This window comes from Gavialis gangeticus, unplaced genomic scaffold, assembly GCF_001723915.1.
Source record: "Gavialis gangeticus isolate Ggan-Ray unplaced genomic scaffold, GavGan_comp1, whole genome shotgun sequence".
NCBI lineage: Eukaryota > Metazoa > Chordata > Crocodylia > Gavialidae > Gavialis > Gavialis gangeticus.
This window is the reverse complement of record NW_017729004.1, coordinates 5,225,422-5,246,493: the sequence shown is the minus strand read 5'-3', so window position 1 is coordinate 5,246,493 and position 21,072 is coordinate 5,225,422. Positions and strand designations below refer to the sequence as shown.

The 21,072-nt window shown below is 48.8% G+C and overlaps 1 protein-coding gene across 1 annotated transcript in view; it reads right to left on the bottom strand.

The window, feature by feature from the left end:
* Window positions 1-15,125: 15,125 nt before the first annotated feature.
* LOC109291062 (protein Wnt-3a-like) overlaps window positions 15,126-21,072 on the bottom strand; it is a 60,073-nt gene continuing 54,126 nt past the window's right edge. Inside the window, exon 2 of the mRNA XM_019507922.1 lies at window positions 15,126-15,465. Within this exon, the coding sequence (XP_019363467.1) occupies window positions 15,126-15,465 (340 nt within the window). The remainder of the gene's footprint in view (window positions 15,466-21,072) is intronic.

Genomic DNA, 21,072 nt, shown 5'->3' with positions numbered 1-21,072 from the left:
GCAAGAATATTATTACTAGTAGAATACTAATAGGATGACTACAATGCAAGAAAATACAACTATTATCCTACTGTGGAGTTATTTACTGCAGAGCAACACACGTGTAAGTGCTGATGGGGCTGGCTGGGGCACGAGTGTGGTCCAGTGCGGGGGCTGACTGCTGCCTAGCTCTGCACGGGGGCACCCTCATGCCCCAGCCAGCCCATCTGCAGCATACTGAGCCAGGTGGGAGCAGCCCCAGGCTGGCAGGCTGACCCTGCAGACCCCCTGCCAGCTGCAGCTGCTCCAACCCAGCTCAGCGTGTTGTTCCACTTAGTGCCTGTGTAAACGGTGCACTTGGGAGCAATAAACTCCAGTGCAATATGCCCAATCTCTAATATAGGCAATATGCACTGGAGTTCATGGCTTCAAATTAATTGCACATGTAGACGTGCCCATTGAGTATAAGCTGGTGAGGGCTGGAAGCTGCCGTTCCCTTCAGTCATCTATTGCTACAGATCTAGGGTTTGGCTCCTAAAGGAGAAGAATCTATATTACAGACATTGGCATCACCATTGGCACTAACTTTCAACCCCATGGCAGAGAGGTCAGGGATCAAATGGAGCATGAAGCGGGAGACTAGACCTCCCCTTGCCCTTGCAACGCGATCTGTCCAAGGCATTTTTGTTAGCATGAGCTCCAAAGGACCCGGGGACTTCCTGGACCTACGTTCCCCCTGCTCTGATGATCAGCAGAGGCCTTCAGTTTCTGTGCCCCTTGCCCTAAATATAGGCTAACCAAATGCCAGTCACCTACACATTAAGTCCAAATATAGCATTGCCTCTTGTAAGCCAAGTGAGTGCAGGAGTTCCTGGCCCAATAAGGATAACTCAAAGGGGATGGCTTTTAACTCGGTTGAACTAATCTGTTTGAATTAACAGGTTAAATCAGCACTGAAAACCAAGGCAAGCTGGGCTTTCACTCTGATTAGCATCTCAAGTTCAAGCCTATGGAAGCTAAAATCAGGCTTCCGACGCTAGTTAAAACCAGAGCTGCCTCGCCTTCATTGTTATCTTAGCCTGACTCGGTTCATTTGGCTTGGTCAACCCCAGTTATAAACACACTGCTTCCCCCCCGCCCAGTGTAAACATATTAAAACCATCCTCTCAAGTATCAGGAGGCTCCACCCTAACCAGAGAAACCAAAAATATTTCCTGCCATTGATCAAACAAGTTAGTGGTCAATCTCACGAAACAGGAAACACACCTTGCTTTTTTTTAATAGCTCTGGCAGACCTGATGCAGTGACCTCACTGAGTTGCAGCACTGATGATTTCAGCCTATTTTTAGAGCTGTAGCACTCATTTCTTTTTTATGGCATCCTTTCTGCATGACACAATGCTGGTAAAAATAATAGTGCTCTCCACCACTGGTCCAGCAGTTTACGACTTCTGCTGTACATTGAGTTGTGACAGCAGTGCATCACCATGCATTCATTTATTAAATCGGATTAAACATGGAGAATGGCATGGGCTGCCTGTCTAAAGTATGTTTCTCACCACCACAACCCATATGTTTGAAATGTTGTCCCCAGTGCCAAGTGGACCTGGTGATTACAGTGGAGTCACTGCAATGTAAATCTGGAAGAATGCAGTGTTGAGTCAGACTGACCAAAAGGGAGTTTCCTGGAAGTTAATGACCAGCGTGGGTTGAAGGTGAGAAATCTTAGGGAGAGTCTTTGACTGTTTTGGTGGGTTATTGGCTTCCAAGAGAGGCCCAACCTGCTTGCTGCTTCATATAATACAGTAACAGAAAATGAGGGTGGAAGGGAGCTCAGGAGGTCACATCTAGTCCAACCCCCTGCTCAAAGCAGGACCAGCCCCAACTACATCATCCCAGACACGGCTTAGTCTCCCTGAGCCTTAAAAAACTCCAAGGATGGAGTTTCTACCACCCCTCTGGCTAACCTGTTCCAGTGCTTCACTACCTACCTAGTGAGAAAGTTTTCCCTAATATCCAACCTCAACTTTCCCTGAGGCTAATGAATTAAAAGCAATATACTTGGAAGCATGAGACTCATTAATTAAATGCAATATATTCAGAAGCATGAGATTCATTAATTACATGCAATATATTCAGAAGCATGAGACTCAATTAAATGCAATATATTTGGAAACATGAGGCTAATGAATTAAATGCAATATATTTGGAAGCATGAGACTCATTACTTAAATGCAATATATTTGGAAGCATGAGGCTAATGAATTAAATGCAATATATTGGGAAGCATGAGACTCATTAATTAAATGCAATATATTCCCAGGACTTCTTGAAGTCCCTGGATGAGGCCTACCAAAATGTCAGCTCTGCCATCTCTCAACACTGTGCTAAGCCATCCAAGTTCCCGGCAAATCTCAGCCAACATCAAACTGGTCCCAGTGAATAAACTGATGTTAAGGTTGACTTCATGGCACGGTAGGTAAGATGGCATCTGTAGGTAAGATGATCCCATGGAGGTTTCTCTGGAACACACACCCCTAAACCTTTATATTGATGTTTCCTTCAAGCGCACTTCATTTTCGGTCACAGGCCCCTTTAAGGGACTGAATGAACACAGCATTCAGTCTCCTTCCTGACCTCCAGCAGTAATACATGCTCTTCATCTTGAAAACAGGCCAAATTTATAGCAAAAATTCTGCTCTTGCGGCTAGCCCTGTTCGATGTTAAGTGAGTTTTCAAGAGTTGCACCAATATAACACAGTGGAGTTTGCCCTCTCTCATGTGCACTCCCCAGATACAGAAGTATCACTCCAAGCCCAGGTACCGGGCACTTTCAATCTGATGCAGGACTTAAAAATCCAGCAAGAAACAATCCTTAAATTCAAGACTCTCTTAGGGGACAAACAATATCAGACGCCTAAGCTGAAACACCTTGAAGTGGCCTGATTTTCAGGTAGCCTGTGTTCAGGATGGCATCCATGAGAACTGTATGGAGGCCAGGAACCATCTATCTCCATTTCGCAGCTAGGAAAACTGAGGCACAAAGGAATGAAAAGACTTGTCTGAGGTCACGCAGCAAGTCAACGGCAGAGAGGGGCGAGAGTCCTGCTCCCCTGAGGCCTGAACCTTGACCTCCGTGGGCTGGATCACACCGCTTCTCAAATAATTGGACTCCAACAGGGCCATTGATATTGTAAAGAAAACCAGGGAAAGAGCAGGCTTTGCAACCTGTTTGCCCAGGAAAGATAAGCTGATGCCCAGAGATAAAGAATATTCTTGGCCACTGTGCAGGACTTGTGCTTTGACACATCATGTGTGCCTGAAGATCCAACTCAAGAGTACCCTCAACCACCTTCTTATGCTGCCTCTTGTGCATGGGAGAAGCTTTCTGCAAAATATCTGCCAAGACAGCCCATGACCTGCCTCCAGTTCAGGATCGTGAGTCTGGCAAAGACCACCTGGGTTGCTGAATGCAGTTGCCTGCAAGCACGAACAGACATGAACTCGATGTTTAGGGCAGGGGGGTCCACAGTGACATCCCCATGCCCCCCTCCACCTCCATGCACCACTGGGCAGTCCTCGTCATCCTGTAATAACGAGGACGCCAAAACCCCAAAGCCTCCAAAGTGACAATGTGCCAATGGCAAGGAAGGAGCTAGGTGAAATATGCCCTGATGCCCTTAGGGGGAGACCCAGACCCCATGCCATGAAAAAAGGCAAGAAATACCCCGCCGATCGGACATGGGGGAAACTCCTTTTTTCACCCCAGATCTGGGGATTGGTTTCAGCTTGAACCTGGGACCAGGGCAATACCACCAGGCACCTGAGAGAGCAGAGCACCGGTACAATTGCCCAGTCTCCCAGTTCTAGCTGTGCCCAGTCTCTTGTGCTTCAGGGGAAAGTGAAAACACAACCCTGAGAAGCCCAGTTCTGCAGGACGGGGAGCATGAATTCCTCCGTGGCCTTTACAAGTGACCAGCAGCAGCCTGGAAGCATGGCACTAATTAATTAAATGCAACAGAAAGATGGCACAGTGAGTCCTGTAAGCATATGGAGAGCTCCTGGAGGAGAGCAAGGAGTCTGGCCTGACCTCCTTGCATGCACGTGCAACCAACAGCCAGCCCAAGCACGTCATACTTCTCTGTCGTGGCAGGACTTCGGCTGGGCCCTTGACTCCCCTGCTTTGACCTGTGGCATGTTGTGGGGGCTTCTTAGTGTTTCCAGCTTTTTAGTGTGTGGCAGGGTTTCATAGTTTCATAGTAGTTTGGGGCTGCAAGGGACCACGCAGACTGTCAGGAAGTGGCAATTGTGGGGGGGTCCCTGGGGAAACTGCTGCCTGTAAATGCATGGGACTGGACTCGCTGGCTCGGCGAGCCTGTTCCAGCCCTGGGGTCCTATGTCCCCCTTATAGCTCTCCCGTGCTGTGATACCAGTGTAGCACGAGGCAGCAACTGGCTATGCTAATTCGGATGTGCACCCCCCGCCTCAGCTTGCTGTACCTGTCACACTTCCACAGGGCTCGCCCTCCTAACATGGTGGGTGCAATGTCCAGCACAATACGAAACAGCAGAGCCCCCTTTTCTGTCTGGGGCCTTGAGCTGCTACTGCTGTTCTTATAACCAAGTGCAGAGGGCCTGGACCCAGTGATCGGTAAGGTCCCTTAAAGCCCCTAACATTTATGAAACTAATATGGGATGTGAAGCCAGGCAACAGGATAGCAGCGGCGAAGCTAGGAGAAAGCAGACCCCTACGATGTGAAGTAGCGGAGGGGCACAGAAACAAGCAGAGGAGAGGTTTTGTGTCGTGGGCTCCTTGGGGACACAGCACAGAAGAGAGCTCAGAAGACTCCAGGATAGCATGGGAGGGCACCGGCTTTAAGGAGGGGAGAGGTGGATAATTTATCTCCTTCCTTATCTTCCCTGGCTCCATGACACCCTGCTCTGCCCATATCATGGCCCGCCATCCATCTGTCATTGCTACCACTGGGCATTCGGAGTCTGCAAAAGTCTCTCTGCTTAGAAACCCACTTCTCTGTTGCTGCTTGCAGCGGTGATCGGGGACCTTGGGCGAGTGGCTTTCCCTTCCTATACCTCTGTTCCCCTCCCTGCTCTTGGTTTGGCTTCTCTGCAAAGATGCGGAGGCCCGTGGGACAGGGGTTTCCCTTACGATGCTGTGTCCATGGCACCGAGGACTGGGTCCCTCAGTGTGCCTCCTAGGTTTGAGCACATGCGTAATTCTTGGCACCCATTTGCTTTCCCCCCCCGACCTCTCCTGGTCTGCTCATCGGTGCAATCACCCTTGGTAACCATTCCCCTTTCCCGTCTGCCTGATGCCAGCTGTCACTTGTCAGCTCCTGGGGACACGAGTGGAATAAGAGCGATGTGAGCAAGGGGCCGGGAGGAGAGCTATCGGTGCTCCCGTGCTGCTCTCCTGCCTCCATCCTGCCTGTGGCGGGGGAGATGGGATGCAATTCTCCGGCTTGCTGTCATTACAGAGGAGGTCCGGCATGATGGCCGCTTCTGGCCTCAAAACCCTTGCTCTATTCACAGCTGCCAGTTGGTAACGCATCGCCCAGGGGAAAGAAAAGCCACATTCATGCCTTTGCAGCCCTGGGCACCTTTGTCAAGGAGACTGCGACTGGTGGGGGTTTTTTTTTCAGCGGCCAGGCCATATTCTCAGCGGGTGGAAACTGGCTTGGCTCCATGGTGGGAGATGGGCTGATTTCCACCCGCTGCAGGTGCAGGTCCCCGGTGTCTGGGTTTGGAGCAGTGCCTCGCGGGCCGCCGGTGGGCGTCTGCGGCAGATAAACCCGACCGGAGAGGGCTGAGCGGTGGGATCCTCGCCTCGTCTTTCGGCTCCCCTGGCTCCTTTCCAGGTGTGTGTGTGTGTGTGTTTGTGCGTGTCTGTTATATTTAGAGGGCCCATTTAGAGCTGCGATTCCCACAGGACAAAGAGATGCTAATTAGCTCCCCCTACTGTTCCCTTTTGTTCAGGGCTAGCTCCCACGCTAGGACTTGGCACTTCTGTACGCGGCAGAGGGAGCTCTTTGTTGCAGCCAGTGTTAGCTCAGTTGGGGAATGCAATGTACCCAGCAGGGGAAAAAAATAAACCTCAGCATGGCCCACTCCCTGCCAGCCCCCAGCTACTGCAGGGCGCCTGAGGCATCACGGCCAGCCGACATTTCCGATGCCGTTCGTCGCCAGAAGAGACGCGGCTGGCTTCCCAATGGTTTTCCCACCCCCCTCAAACTCCCTCCTTGCTCACGTCGGCCCCTGAAAAAACCTCCAGGTCAGAAAAGCCAACGTGAAGGGAGGGATGGCCCGTGAGCCACGGGGAGGCAATATCTTCCGCGCCATATTTTTGTTTGTGATTGTCGCCCTTGGACTTCCACCATGTCAGCTCCGGGCTTTGCCCAGCTCCAGAGCTACAGGCACGGTGGCCTTCTCCCTTGGAGATTCCTCCTGACCCCTTCCCTAAAGTCACAAGAGACTTTTGGGTGTTGTTTGGCTCTCCGGATAGGCACAAAAGCGCCACCGGGATAACAGAAAGGGATTTTGCCAGCGCTGCCACTTTCTCATCTCATCGGTACGCTCCTCTCACTGCTGCAGGACTGACGTATTCACACTCCTCCTCTATCCTCTTCCCCTTCCTGTCACTGCAGCTCTGCTCTGACCCCAAGGGAAATGCTCACAACTCCTAGGACGCCTGAATGTTGCCATCCAGACCCCACTGCAGCTCCCAAAGACGCAACCGAGCAAGCCTTAAACTGGAGCGTTTGGGTACCACAGTCGCATGGAGATGAAGTGACCACGTTTTGACCCATAGCCCCCAGAAGGGTTTTCAGCTCATGCTAAACCCTGATCAGCCACAACCTGCATGGTTATGATCAGGCCCCGAGTGAGATGGCAGCATAGACATCCCCTGGGTGGACTCGAGTTGCTTGTGCAATGCTGCACGTGGAGCTGGGGTTTCTTCCTTCATCCCTCAACTCACACCTCTGGTCCAACCTCCACCTTGCTACTGAATTCAATGGCTGCTGCCTTCATTTTAAAAGCAAAGTCTTTCTCACATCCGTTAGGAAGGAACAAGGAGTCCAGCATCCCTGCAATGGGCAACCGGGGGTCTTTCACCCCAATGACCAAGTGCAACTTATGCAGATAAATTGTCATTTGGGAGCCTACCAGCTTGTTTGCTCCCTTAGTCGCAGGGTAACAGCTGCAGAAGGTGGTTGTTGGTGCCAAGGCAGCTGCCCAAATTGCCCTGAGCAGAGAGGCTGAAGGGGAATAAGATCTTTTGGGAAGATCTTCATGAGTGAGAAAGGGGTTTCATCACTGGCAGGAGATGACAGGACTCAAAACACAGCAAGGTGTCAGAAGGTCGTCATGCAAGTGCGATAATCCAAACCTTTCCAACTTCTTGACTGCCACGTCATGGGAAAATGATATGGTGGGATGATACAATCACTGGAAACCATCACAGATTAAACTGGAAACAGGACCTTTTGTCCTTCAGCACGTTCCAGTGCTGCTGTGTACCAATTAATAGACGCCACGCTTCAATAGGAGACATAGCTGTATTTCAAAGGGCAGGAAAATTTCCTTTGCTTGTATGTATGCATAGATAACCTATTTATAAGTTAGATCTTATTGCAACGGTGCCAGGGAGGGGAGCTTTATAGGAAGCATCAGTAGCCTCCTGGGGAGAAAAATGCTGGGATTTAAAGCATTATTCAACGTAGGAGAGAAAGGAATAGTAAGGACTGATGTCTAGAAGCTGAAGCTAAGACAGTCAAATTAGGAGGCACATGTACTTGAGAAGGATCGGATTTAACTCTTTGGATCTGATATGCAAGGAAAAGCAGGAGTCTTCATGCTTTCAAGTGTTTATATCACAATTGGAGGCTTTCTAGGAAAAATAAGCTCTGGTTAAAGTATTGCTGAGCTCAATAATGGAGTCCCTGGATGAAATGTTATGGTCTCCTGCGAGGAGGTGATTCGATATTGGCCTTAAAATCAATCTCCCGACAAAGCAAATAAGGAAATAATTATGGGAAGTTGGCATTCAATGACTTGAGAGCCATACAAATGGCATGGCCTTTGTTATCACTTAGGAGCAGCTCTAACTGTACTGCGTTGATGGCATTATCTGTGAAATTGTAGTCAGGGGAGGTTCATTCTTGCACAGTTTGGATTTCAAGACATGCTGGTATCCAGGAGCCAAGTAGTAATGAGTCAGCCATATGCATCCATCCCCAACATCCCGGCCACTCCACATGAGCTCTCCTCTCCCCCACCCCAAAATCAGAATCCCTTGCCCTCAAATGAAGTTGCAATCATGCAACGGGGTGAGAGGCAGGACTCCTGCAACATTAATCCCAGTAACAGCACAGATCAGAAGACTATCAGAAAAGGTCTCTCTTTTTGCTGCGTGTTGGCAACAGACCTGGGGGCTTCACAACAGGGGGAAAAAATCAACAGGCCACGTCTCCAGCTTCACAGCTTGGATTCTGCCGCCCGCTCGCTAGCAGACCTGATGGTGAAGAAGGGCCTCTTGCAAGAATAAATGTACGCTCCCAAATGCCTACGCTTCCATGAGGATCGCATGTGTCTGGTAGGACTTTGATCCGTGTCCCAAGAGGGCATCTCTGACCGGCAACACACGTGCAGGCGCCCGCACCCGCATCCACGCACGCTGGCAGGCCGGCCAAGGCACGGACACACAAAGAGGGAGAGGGCGACTCTCAAAGGTTGCATCGGTGTTAAACTCTAATAAACAAGCCCCGTTCGGGAAAGCGGAAAGAATCCGAGGCCTCTCGGACAAAGCATTTAATCCAGCCCGGCGCGACCTTTGACATGATTAGGGATCGCAGTGACCCTAATCCAATCAGATTGATTAACTAAAGCAGAGACCCCATCAGCTGACCCCCTTCTGTCCTCCCCTATTGAGCTCCGACCAAACAGTGGGAGAGACGTGCTGGATTTGCACCACAATGAACCCGCACTGAGAACCTGTTTCATTACGGGGCGACTTAAACTCCCATTACTCCATCAATGTATCATTCTTCAATAGTTCATTAAAAGCTGCTCTTCCACAATAACTATTAGCCATTTCTCAGTCCAGCTGGCAGGTTTAAAGCCCCAGCCAGTCTTTAGCAGGAGGGGCAGGAGGCAGTGAAAGAAGTGGGTGGACAAGGGCTCTCTTTTTAAATTTAAACGAACAGGGGGCTGAAAATAGTTTGAGGTAATTTACTTTTATTGAAAAGGGTTGGGGAGGGGGGACTTTTATTCTAGTCTAATTACGTGCTGAGGTCTTTTAAAAGGACAGGGCTCTAATAAGATTGTTGCTTCTTTTTTTCCCCCTTCATGTTGGCTTGTGCTATTTGCCTCAAAAAAAAAAAAAAGAGTTTTAAATAGAGTCTGCATTGTGCTGGGAGATTTAAAAGAGCAGCATATCCTAAATGCCACAGGCACCAGCATTTTCTAAGTGTCTGGACAGACAGACAAATGGACTGACAGAGAGAAGCACCGAAGTGAGGGTAGCAAAAGTCATATAATCAGGAGCAAAAGTCCCATAATAGGAAAAGTCATACAATACAGTTGTCAATGCAGGGCTGTAGTCTACAGTGCACTCTCTAGGGCTTCATTCAATCCAGTTTTAAATGTGCGCTACAAGTGAGACTCTGTTTGAACCTGTTGCAGTCAAAAGCTACAGTGACCCAAGTGAATGAGCTGAGCCTAATACATAAGCAACTAGGTACAACCTGCAAGAATAAGACCGCTCTGAGCATTTGAAAGCACAGGCCAAACTCTAGTGTCTGCTACATTGCAGTGACGTAACATCAGGAGCAACCCCCTGGCACAAAAATGGGTGTCCACTGGTGTTGGGAACAGCGTTTTGGGCCTGAAAGATGGTCTTGGAGGAAAACAACTTAAGACAAGAATAATTTTCCTATAGGAAATAGATGTCAGTAGGTAATCCCAGTCTGGACTGCCTATTCCCAATAGCTGGAGGAAGAACCAAGCCTTCTAGCTGTGCTGGGATGCCTCTGGCAGAGCTGCCCGTCCCCTGGCATTAGCAAAGCCTTTCAAGGGACTTCTACCCGCCTGAAAGAAAAGCAAGCTGGACCCAACCATTCTTTACCAGCACAAGATTTATCCGGTACCCGAGGCCTGGAGCATGGCGATGCTAATCAAACCCTAGCATGGGGAGCTAGGATGCATCAACATCCAGCTGCTCTGATGCAAAGGATGGGCAACTTGTCTGTTGGCTCCTTGTGACCTGGATCAAAGCTAGAGGAGAACTGGTTAGTAAATGAGCAGGGGATTCTCCAAATGGTATCCGGCCCCCTTGCTTAAATTCCCTGGAGGTCCATAAACACCGGTCATGGCAACGATTGCTTAGTCCTGGCCTCGCCCATCCCTGCAAAGGACTTGCCTCTGTTACCAAAATAATCCTGTTCCAACCATGCTCATAGCTCATCCACACAAGAGCACAGGGGGTTTGCCTGCCTGGGTGGTCAGCCCACAGCCGTGCACACTTTCATACCACAGGAGAGGCTCCTATTTTAAACCAGCTCTCTACCCACATCCAACGTGGCCATCTACCATCAGGCACCCCCTGAATCAGAGGCCGAACTTGCAATGAAGGATGCGATACTCATACAATGAGCAAGGTAGCGGCGATGAGACTCAGACCGGCGGAGAGCTTCAGGGCACAAAACCAAACGTTGCCAGACGGAGGTAGGCTTAGTTGAGGACAAAGGGAGTCACTCCATTGACTTCAGTGACCGACGCGGATTCACACAACCCGGGAGAACCTGGCCCCGTTGGCTGCAGTGTGGACCTCAACAAGGCTCCTAGGTAGCGTGGCTTTTACGCTGTGAAATCCAGCCCTTGTTTTTTGGTAAGAGCTCAAGTATGCTGCTCCCCTCGGGGGCCTGCACAAGAATGTGACCGAGCTGTTTTTTCCCCTCTCCCCCTCCTGCTGTAGGTGAAGCAAAGCTGAAGGGTGGCTCGACTCTCCCTCGACGAACAGCATTCTTCCGTTCTGAAACCGGCCCGACCTTCTTCCCTTCGCCGGTCGCCCGGCCGCTGAGAGCCTGCAAACTCTGGGATGGGCACCCCCACGGCTTCATTGCCAGAGGCGGGGGGTCGGCATCCCCGGGGATTTATGCCTCTTGGTAAGCAGGGATGGGTACCTGGGGGTACAGCAGGATGGAGGGGAGGACCTGGTTTGTGCAGCATCTGAGAGCTGAGGACATTTCTACCGGTATTTTAGGAAAGCCTTGTATTTAGGGAACCAGACTGAGACTGAAGAAACCTCCACTCAGCTGCCACAGACTCCTTAAGTGCCAATGGGTAAGCCTCGTCCTTACTAGAGCATTATTCAGCTTTGCTGTATCTGCATCAACGTGGTGCAGCCCCTTAAGTATAGATGCAGATCTAACAGTATAGAGGGGGTTTTCAATAGTACAAGTATTCCCATGGGGAAACAGGAGTAATTATTTTGACATGCTCCCTATTAGGGGTTCAACCACAGGGCCGTAGGAAAGGAAGGCTGGAAAAGACCAGATGAGGTCATCTAGTTGAGTTGCCAGCTCAGGTAGGATTGTCCCTAACAAACCATCCCAGTCAAGGCTCTCTGTAACCTTCTCTTGAAAATGTCTATGGATGGAGACGCCACAGTTTCTCTAGGCAGCTTTTTCCAATGCTTGACCAGCCTCCGAGTCAGAAAGTTCCTCCTCATGTCCAACCAAATTTCCCTTGCTGCTGCGTGAGGTCATTGCTCCTAGTCCTGTCCCCTACACGTGACCATATATTTATCTAGCCACAGGGAAAAGCCCATCTCCACTGTCTCTGTAATCATGCTTTGGGCATTTGAAGACTGTCATCCCCTTCCAGTCTTCTCTTCTCCAGACTAAATACCCCTAGTTCTTTCAACCTTTGCCCAAAAGTCTTGCTTTCCAAGCCGCTCATCATTTCTGCCGCTCTACACCGCTCTCTTTTCTATGCGTCCACATCATTCTTCAAGTGTGGGGCTGAAGACTGGATTAATACTCCAGATGAGACCTCATAGGTGAATTTACACGAGACACTCACTGTGCGTAGTCTAATAATACGCGTGTCACTGCGCGTGTGTCTACAAGTGCACATTTACTATGCAGGAACCAAAATTACTGCACCGTGTGGGTGCACGTCTACCCATGCATGCCCATACTGTGCAGTAAATATGACAACTTATGCCAACTTGAGCATAAATTTGATACCTGCATCATGGTCATTCTGGATCCTGGGCCCGCCATACAGTGTCAGCAACACCGCCCAACTTGGTGGCATCTACAATTTTGCTCAGAAATTTGTCTTCAATCCCATTGTCCAGATTATTAATAAATATATTAAACAATGCTGGGCCCAGGACAGACCCTTGGGGGAACCCCACTTAATACCTCCTTCCAACTAGACATTGACCCATGGATGAGTACTCGTTGAGCACAAAGACCCAACCAATTATATATCCACCATACAGTACTTTCATCTACCTTGTATTTTCTGTCTTAATTTTTCAGGTCCACACCAGGGATATTACTGATATAATTATTTTTAAAAAATAACACTTCTGATGATAGTGGTAACACTCCGAAGGGAAACCTGACCCAAATGCCTCTGTACCTTTTCCCCCAGTACTGGAAAAGAGGGGAACCGATCCGTTCTTGGTTTATTGAGATGGCAAGCTGTTTGCTCAACATGGCACCCATAACGATGCCCTTATTTTGGTTGGAGTCTCCTGGGGCCAGATCCTTGTCCAGCCAGTTGGGCACCAATGTGGACTTAGGCATCTAAGTGCAATTCTGTTCCACCCGGGTCAAAACTCTGAAAAACTGTTAGTGGCGGGTGGTTCATCTTCTTCCGCATTGGTTTATGTGACCCAGTCTTAAGGGTCAGATGATGTGCTGGACAACAGGACCTGAAGAGGTGCACTAGAATTACACTTGGGTGCCTAAGTACACTTAGGGTGCTTTTACAGGTGCTTTGGGGGTGGGGAGGAGTGCTTTAATGAGAGCAGCTCTGGGAACTGCTCTCATTAAAGCACCCGCAGGGTCTTGTGTATTCAGCGCCCCATGCTTCAAAATAGCAGTGGGGACCCTTTAAACTAAAGCTCATTCAAGGACCTTTAGCTAATGTGCCCACGCCGCCATTTCAAAGCGTGGGGGACACTGAATACACAAGATGCAGCGGCTGATGGAGCATGCTAATTAGCATTACTCGATCAATCGAGTCTGCTCCGATGCACTGTAATGACAGTGCATTGGAGCAGCCTCCCCACACCTCTACAGGTACCCTTATATGCCTAAGTAATGGAATAGAGTTTGGCCCCTCATTGATTACTGTAATACAAATCTGTAATAAAAGCATGATTTCCCACAGATTGCTGGGATGCTTCCTGAGTAGTTTTGCAAAAAAATCAACCTAAAATAATCCAGGGCTCTTATGAATTACACAGTGGGACGAAACAGAGCACTAAGCCCCTTATTTCTCCTGATAGGAAGTATCAGGAGAACTTGTTTGACGTGAATTTATGAGGTCAATCATATTAGACAGATTTTAGGACGGTCTCCCTGCAGTGTATCCCAGAGGCTACCCTGCCCTGCTGACAGGAGGTCAATTGCTGTTGCTCTGGCATTCAGACAAGCTAATTGCACTGGGAGGAGTGTTAATCTTTGGAGGAACCTGCAACAGTGTCTTTGCTGCACAGCAAAAAGGTTTTTTCCAGGTCTGTATGATGGGTGCTATCCCACCAGCTTTTTTATCCCTTTCATGATGGTGCCAGGCCTGGTGTCTGGCCTCACCATCTCAGTGCAGGTCAGGTGCAACAGCCCCTTTGCCTACCGGCTGAATGGCCTTGGGCAACGGTCAAGCTAAGAGTCCAAGGCTGAATAAATGGGAGCAAGACTGGGCCCTAGAAGACATGTTGTTGCTGCAGAGGACAGTGAAACCACTGCTCTTGCTTTACGAGAGGTCCCCACTGACATCCAGCACAAGGCCCTGAACTACCTCTTATTCTAGCCAGCTGAAAGACTCCCTGGATTAGAACTGATGATACGTCTATTCCCAGCATGCTGCACTTTCTAAACCCGTGATCTGCTCTGAGAAGGGGGTTCTGCTAATTGGTGCAAATTTCTCATTCCTGTGCTTTTGAGTTGTCTCCCCCTGTGATATCATCAGCCATGGTACCATAAGAGACCAGCCCTACTGGGCCTGGTAGCTTTTCACAACCTGCATTGTCCTGATTATAAGTCCTCCTTTGTTTTCTTTCCACAAAACATGTCCATTTGTATGTGCCCTCTGTGCAGGGTCAACCTATAATGGACTGTTGCACGTGTCGCATTTTGGTGAATGCAATAAAAATACCAAGTTGCAAAACTCTTGAGGACTTGATCAGGGTAAACCAGAATTGCACTCAGTGATCCAAAGTGCTTTGGTATTTTTAGGCATCCAGGTTGTTGCCGTATTGGTCTAGAGGAAAATGCAATCAGGACTCATAGTAGAGATGATCTGTTTTATTAGACCAACAAGATTTTTGGAAAAGAAATTTTTTTTGCAAAAATCTTGTTGGTCTAATAAAAGATATTACTTACTACTACGACTACTATATCTACTACAAGTCCTGATTGCCTTTTAGTATTTTTAGTGCATTTAACCCTTCAAGTCCATTCCTTTGTTTTCTGATTTCCCTCTGGAGTTTTATAAGAACAATCACAATTCAAGGGCTTTATCTGCAGTTATCGACTTATATTCAGGGAAAATGCTGTTTTTCCTAAAGCGGAACCTGATAATGTAAGGCCGACTTATACGCGGGGATGGCTTATAATAGGAACAGCATGGTGTCATGTAGCCTTGGCTGGCAACCCTTTACTTGGGCATCACCCTAAGTGGCCAGGCCAATCTGCAGTTACTGTGATGGTGAGATGCAGCCTGGCAAGCAAAGGCTCAGCTCTACCAATGATAATAGCTGCTGCTCTGGCAATGCACTGTAGCTACTAGTGCTTTCCAGGTGGCTAGGCCAACTCACAACCCAAGGCTGGAGGAGACGCCAAGTTGCTATGACCCAATGAATGTCCCCTGGCCAGTGTGGAGGAGATATGTGGTTTCACTCCTCTTCCCAACGAGTGAACAGGGTGTTGATGGCCATCTCCTCGGCTAGGCCATGGACACCGTCACCTCTTACCCACATGGCTCTGCACTCACCTTTGTCCAGAACAGGCCCAAAGATGGCCAGGCTGTCATTGACCGTGGTGCAGTTCCACCGCCGCCCGCGGAATTGGTGCTGGCACTCCTGAATCCCAATCTTGACACCTTCGGCAACGCTGGGCATGATCTCCACATAGTTTCGACAGAAGCGCAGCTGTTTGGGGACTAGCCCGGGGATGCTGCCGCAGAGGATGGGCTGAGTTCCCAGGGACGAGTACTGGTGACCAATGGCCAAGGACCTGGAGGAGAAAATATAGTGACATATAGTAACCATCAGGCTGGCTCTGCTCCATGTGTTCCCTGCTTACTCTCCCAACCAAGGGGACAGGAAACCAGCCCCGTCAGCTCCTCAGGTGCTTTTTCCTCATCCACAAATGTCTCTCTCTATTTCCGGTCTCTCCCCACAGCACAATGAGCCCATCCACCCACATCGTCCCTGTCAAAGAGCTGCACCATCACTTGTCCCATGACCTAGACTCCTTCTCCTTTTTCTTTCTGGTCCTTCACAACCTTCCCTGATTAACCCCCTAGTCCATGGATCATCTAGTCACATGGTCCTGATGTTTTTGGTAACCTGAAAGGCTTGAAACTATTTTCTTTATATGTAAAAATGGAAAACCCAGCACTGTCCTGCAATAAGTGGGTTTTAGAGGGCAACTTACACACCACTTTATACCACACACCCAGAGCCAGGAAGGCTGGAGGCTTGGTTACTAGGGTCTAATATAAAACCGGACAAGCGGGTGGTGCTGTTGGAGGACAACATTGCACTCCAGGGTCCTGGGCATCATTGCCTGTTAGGGCACAGGAGAAAATATCTTACTGTTCAAACAGTGCAGCAGTGCAACACACTGCCCAAAGAAATGGGGTCATCTCCTTCACTGGAGGTTTTCAAGAGGAGGGTGGATATGCATTGGATATGAAAGTTTAGGAATAGCATTCATGCAGGGGGTTCAGCCCCATGACCCCTGAGATCAGCCCTGTGATCTGTCTGGAAGTCCGGTCTCTGATTCCTTCTGCAGGACTTGCCTGCATGGACCGGACCAGAAAGTGACTGACCACATGCATGGCCTCTGTCTGAAGTTGGCCCTGAAGATGCTGTACCAACAACCACGAAACGAAGAGGTGTCAAGACTGAGCCCGACCTGCCTTCTGCAGATGTACCAGGCACAATCAGCCTTTGCATTGACATTTGTGTCTGCAGCTGAGCTTTCCACATCGCAGGGGGGGCTGAAAGGAGGGTGAAACTGTGGTCTAATGTTCATTATGGAAAGAAGCGATCTGCAAGCAGGCCTGCTCTGTTGTCTGACCTAGGACCTGACTCTGTAATATTGATGTATGGCAATAAAACAATGCATAGGGTGCCTGCAAGATCAAGCTGAAACATCCCTTGCAGCTAACTACCCTAGAGGCAGAACTAGCTTTACTGTTGCTACTCAGTAAAACATGTAAATGGACATTTGACTTCAAGCATGTGCATACGAGCTTTGCTTCATCAGGGTGGGCTCTTGGCTTAGGTCATTCAGATGACCCCTCTCCGTCTTCCAGAAAGAAATGCAGCAAGTTTTCACTTCTTGGAAGAAAGTGGGATTGGACTTCGGAGCATTCAAAACTTTTAACCTGTTTGTAAAATCAGGCCAACCTTGTTGTGCTGATAATTTAATTGTAATGGACTCCTATGATCTCTTTATGAGGAGAGGCTGAGGGAACTGGGCCTTTTCAGTTTGGAGAAGAGAAGACGAAGAGAGGATTGAATAGCAGCCTTCACCTCCCTGCAGGGGGTTTCAAAGAGGATGGAGCTGGACTGTTCTCAGTGGGGGCAGATGACAGGACAAGGATGAACGGGCTCAAGTTGCAGCAAGAGAAGTTGAGGTTGGATATTAGGAAAAAACTTTCTCACTGGGAGGATAGTAAAGCACCAGACCAGGTTCCCCAGAGAGGTGGTGGGCTCTCCATCCTTGGCAGTTTTTAAGACCTGGCTAGACAAAGCCTTGGCTGGGATGATCTAGTGAGGGCTGGCCCTGCTGTGAGCAGGGGGCTGGACTACATGACCTCCAAGTCCCTTCCAGCTCTCTATTTCTGTGATTCTATGACCCGAAGTCTTTACACCTCTTTCATTAAACTCAAAAGGATTAACTTAAATGTAAATCCTATGTTTAATTGAAAAGAACTGCTCTCAAATGGGGGCTAATTCAGCAGAGCACTTAAGTCTGGGCTAAAATCCATCCCCGGCCGGCAAAGTCAGAACTGCACCATCTCTTCCAACCCTAGACTTCTGCAGTTAAGAGCTAAAAGTTAAACACACACTTAAGTGTTTGGCTATGCTGGGATGGCTTGCAGAATATCCATCGTTTTGGGTTAAAGCTTTTAAAACCAGATTAGGCAGGCAGGAAGGCAGAGAGAGATGTAGTGGTACAGCTTTTTAGATAGAGTAAAACTGCCCTTCGCCCCAACCTAGCTTATTAAAAATGAAGTCTAAATCTCTTTCCACCATTCACTTTCTCTCTTCATTTCCTTCCCTGTTTAAAATTAATCTTGGGTTGACAACTTAACTCACACTTATCTTTTCTACGTGCCTTTCATTTGGGAATAGCTTGCTGTGTTTGGGTTAGGGACACAGCAGAAAAATATACACTGCCCTAAAAAGCCTATCTTGCACTAAAATTAAATAAAACCCAGTGCTGCTGTCACCACCGAGTTCTGCAGTGAGCATAACCTGGCATAAAAGTTGTGTCCGACCAGGGATTCTCCGCTGGGGCGCCGCAGCACCCTGGGGTGCCTTGAGATCCTTTCAAGGGTGCCCTGGGGTGCTGTACAAAGTTAGCACAGTTAGGTGCCCAAACACTATTCACAAGATAAATGCAGAGTTTTCAAATAGGACTCCCCAGCGTCAAAACCCTTCTGCTCCGTGGCAAGCTTTCCTTGCAACAGGAGAATCTCTCTAATATTTTTCTGTAGTCAAAAAAAAAAAAAAAAAAGTGAAAATTAAGAGCTGTCATTTTCTACGGGGTGCTTCGAGTCTATCAAGGTGGAAAACCGCTGTGTTAGAGGGTGTCACGGGGAGGTTGATCCCTTAAGGGAAGAGGGGCCCAACCTGATGAATGCTTTGCTGGCAGGAGCTCTGCTGAGCTAACGAACCCCAAGAAGTAGCAAAGGTCCCTCAGGAGAGCCTGGGGTGGGAGCCAGGGAATGAAACCAGCTATGAAGTGCCTGCCAAGCCGATGGCCTGGTGAGCGGAGGACAAAGCCCCGGAGGGTGGAGAGAAGTGGAGGGCGGCAATGCCTGCTGTGCCGAGAAACGTCAACTGTTTGCTTCAGGTCTTGAGCCCTGAAGCAATGGCCTGCAAGAGATCCAGGCCTGGTGTCAACCCCTCTAGGGACAGCTTTCAAAAGGCATTAGCAAACATGTCCCGAAGCTGCCTGCTAGGCTCGTGCCTGCTGTTGTACACGACGTTAATGATACAGCCTTAAACCTAAGTCAGCGCATACCCTTGGGGACTAATGGCAGTGGATGTCCATGACAGAGGTCCAGCCCGCTACGTGCCTCATCTGGCTGTCGTTGAAGCCACAGAGTGTCTTTCCCCATTCATGGGGACATGCTGGGGGGTTTAAGAAACCAACCCCGCAGACTTAGCTTGTGAGGACAGGCCGCAATTCCCACATCTCAAGTTGTGGGATCAAGCCAGAGTAGTTGACTAGCCATAGAGTGAGATTCGGCTTGAGCTGCAACGTGAGGATGACTCTGGTGGCTTTTCCATAAAACCAGCTTTCCCGGTGCTACTTACATTCATGTTATATTGCAGGCCCTCACCGTAGTTCTGGGCTGGTCTTTAGACCTTGCTTACCCTGCACCGTTTCATTCACGAAGCAACCATTTTCCTTTGCAACACAGCAGAAGAACGACACGACTGAAGCTAGCTCCGCCATCCATAAGCCAGCCGCAGATCTCAATGTCCAGTTCCCTTTTCTAACTACCATGCTCTATCCTGCTCCCCTTCAGAGAAGAGGCCAGACCTAGTTTCTGGGGGGGAAAAAAGGTAAGATTATTTTCAACCCCCTATTTCTAAACTCATATTGCTGGAAAAAGAAGAGAAGGCTTTGGTAAAAATTGCACCCCTGGCACTAGGCCTGAGCACCACGGTTTGGAGACCTGGCTAATGGCAGTGACACCAGTAATTGTGTCTCCTGTTGTAGAGACTAGGCTGAAGTCAGACCTGGTGTGAAGTGAATCAGACTGAACCGAAACCAGACTCACTTATGCTAGAAGCGAATCTGCCCCGCTGCAGGCCAGGTCTCACTGCCTTTCTCTCTCTGACTTTTCTCCCACAGCAGAAGTGACCTCTTCTGTCCTCTTTCTCTCTCCTGACAACCTGCTTTTGTTTCCTAAATACTGACCTCACCCTGTGCCGCATCTCTCTTGAGGCTCAATCGTGCTTCCTTGACCCACACATCTCGGGGATCTTGATGCTCCTGGGTTCGGGGAGGAGCAGTCAGGCAAAGAAGATGCACACCATCCTTCCTTCCACAGCAAGCCCAAGTGACCACGGCATCAAGGGAAATGAAGGAGCTTTGGGGGGTCATGCTGTGGGAGCCAAGGGAGATAGGTTCCCCATCTCTCGAAGATTAGCAAACACCATCTCTGTCCACAGACTGTCTTATCTTCCTGCAAGAGGCCTGTGGAGGTCTCAGGGGAGCCATGAGGCTGTGGGTCAGACCCAGACCCAGACCCAGAAAGAAATGCGGTAAGTTTTCATTTCGAGTCAGCATGTGGGATTGGACTTGGGGGGGTTCAGAACATTTTGGGTGTTTGAAAGAAGAATCCCATGGAGGATTTCCTCCTGCCCTGATTTTCTCATCATCCAGGGTAAGGACTTTGGCCCATGAATCATCACACCCCCATTTGGCATCATGTAAATAGGACATCATCATGTTAACACCTCTTCCTTGCACCAAACCAGAAGGGACACAGGAAAGCTGCCAGGAAAATCTAGATCTATCCTACAGCACTGGTACAAAGCTGTCTGAGACATCATATTGCTGGTGATGAGTGAGCTTCCAGGGCCTGGGAGGGTCAGATGCAGAAAACAGTCCAAAGTTCAACTATTCAAGGACCGAATCTGGTCTTCGGCAGCATATGGATATTATGGGCAAAACAACACAGCTGTGAATGGGACTAGTCTTCTGAGGTCTCCTTGGGTGGGATGTGTGAATGGCAGATATCAGGGTGAGCTCTTTGTACAGTAGATCATGGGACTGGAGTCACGGGTTGCCCTCTCATGCCCACCCATGCCCTCCGACAAAAGGGTCAATTCCTGGCCACCACAAATCCTTCCCCCGCCTCTCCCCCTTCGAGACTGTAACCATCATGATGGCTGAAGACTGAGAGAGAGAAGGAGAGAGGGAGAGAGAATGCCAATTATTTTTCATAGGGTATTTTGAAAATGTTTTAAAAAGTATTATAAAACTTTTTCAACTGGTGGTAACAAAAAATCGAAAGCTAACAACTGTTTGAAAATGATTTTTTGGTAACACCTTTCTTGAAAATCTATTTTTTCAAGAAAATGGGACCATTTGGAGGAAAGACACCAGCTTTCCCTTCCTGTCTATTCATTCAAAGGCAACCGAAAATGTGGGCTAAAATACTTATTGTTCCATGAAAATTTTAATCTCTATGGACGAGCCATCCTGCTTCTAAAATATTTCAGCAACCATGTTGGTTTCCACTTGCAGACAATGCAGCTGCCGCATATGTGCAAACCATTAAATATCCTGTAAAAAATTGATCCACTTGGCTTTTCAGTTTGACATCACTCCAATGATAATATTGCCCTTGTTTTTCATATAATA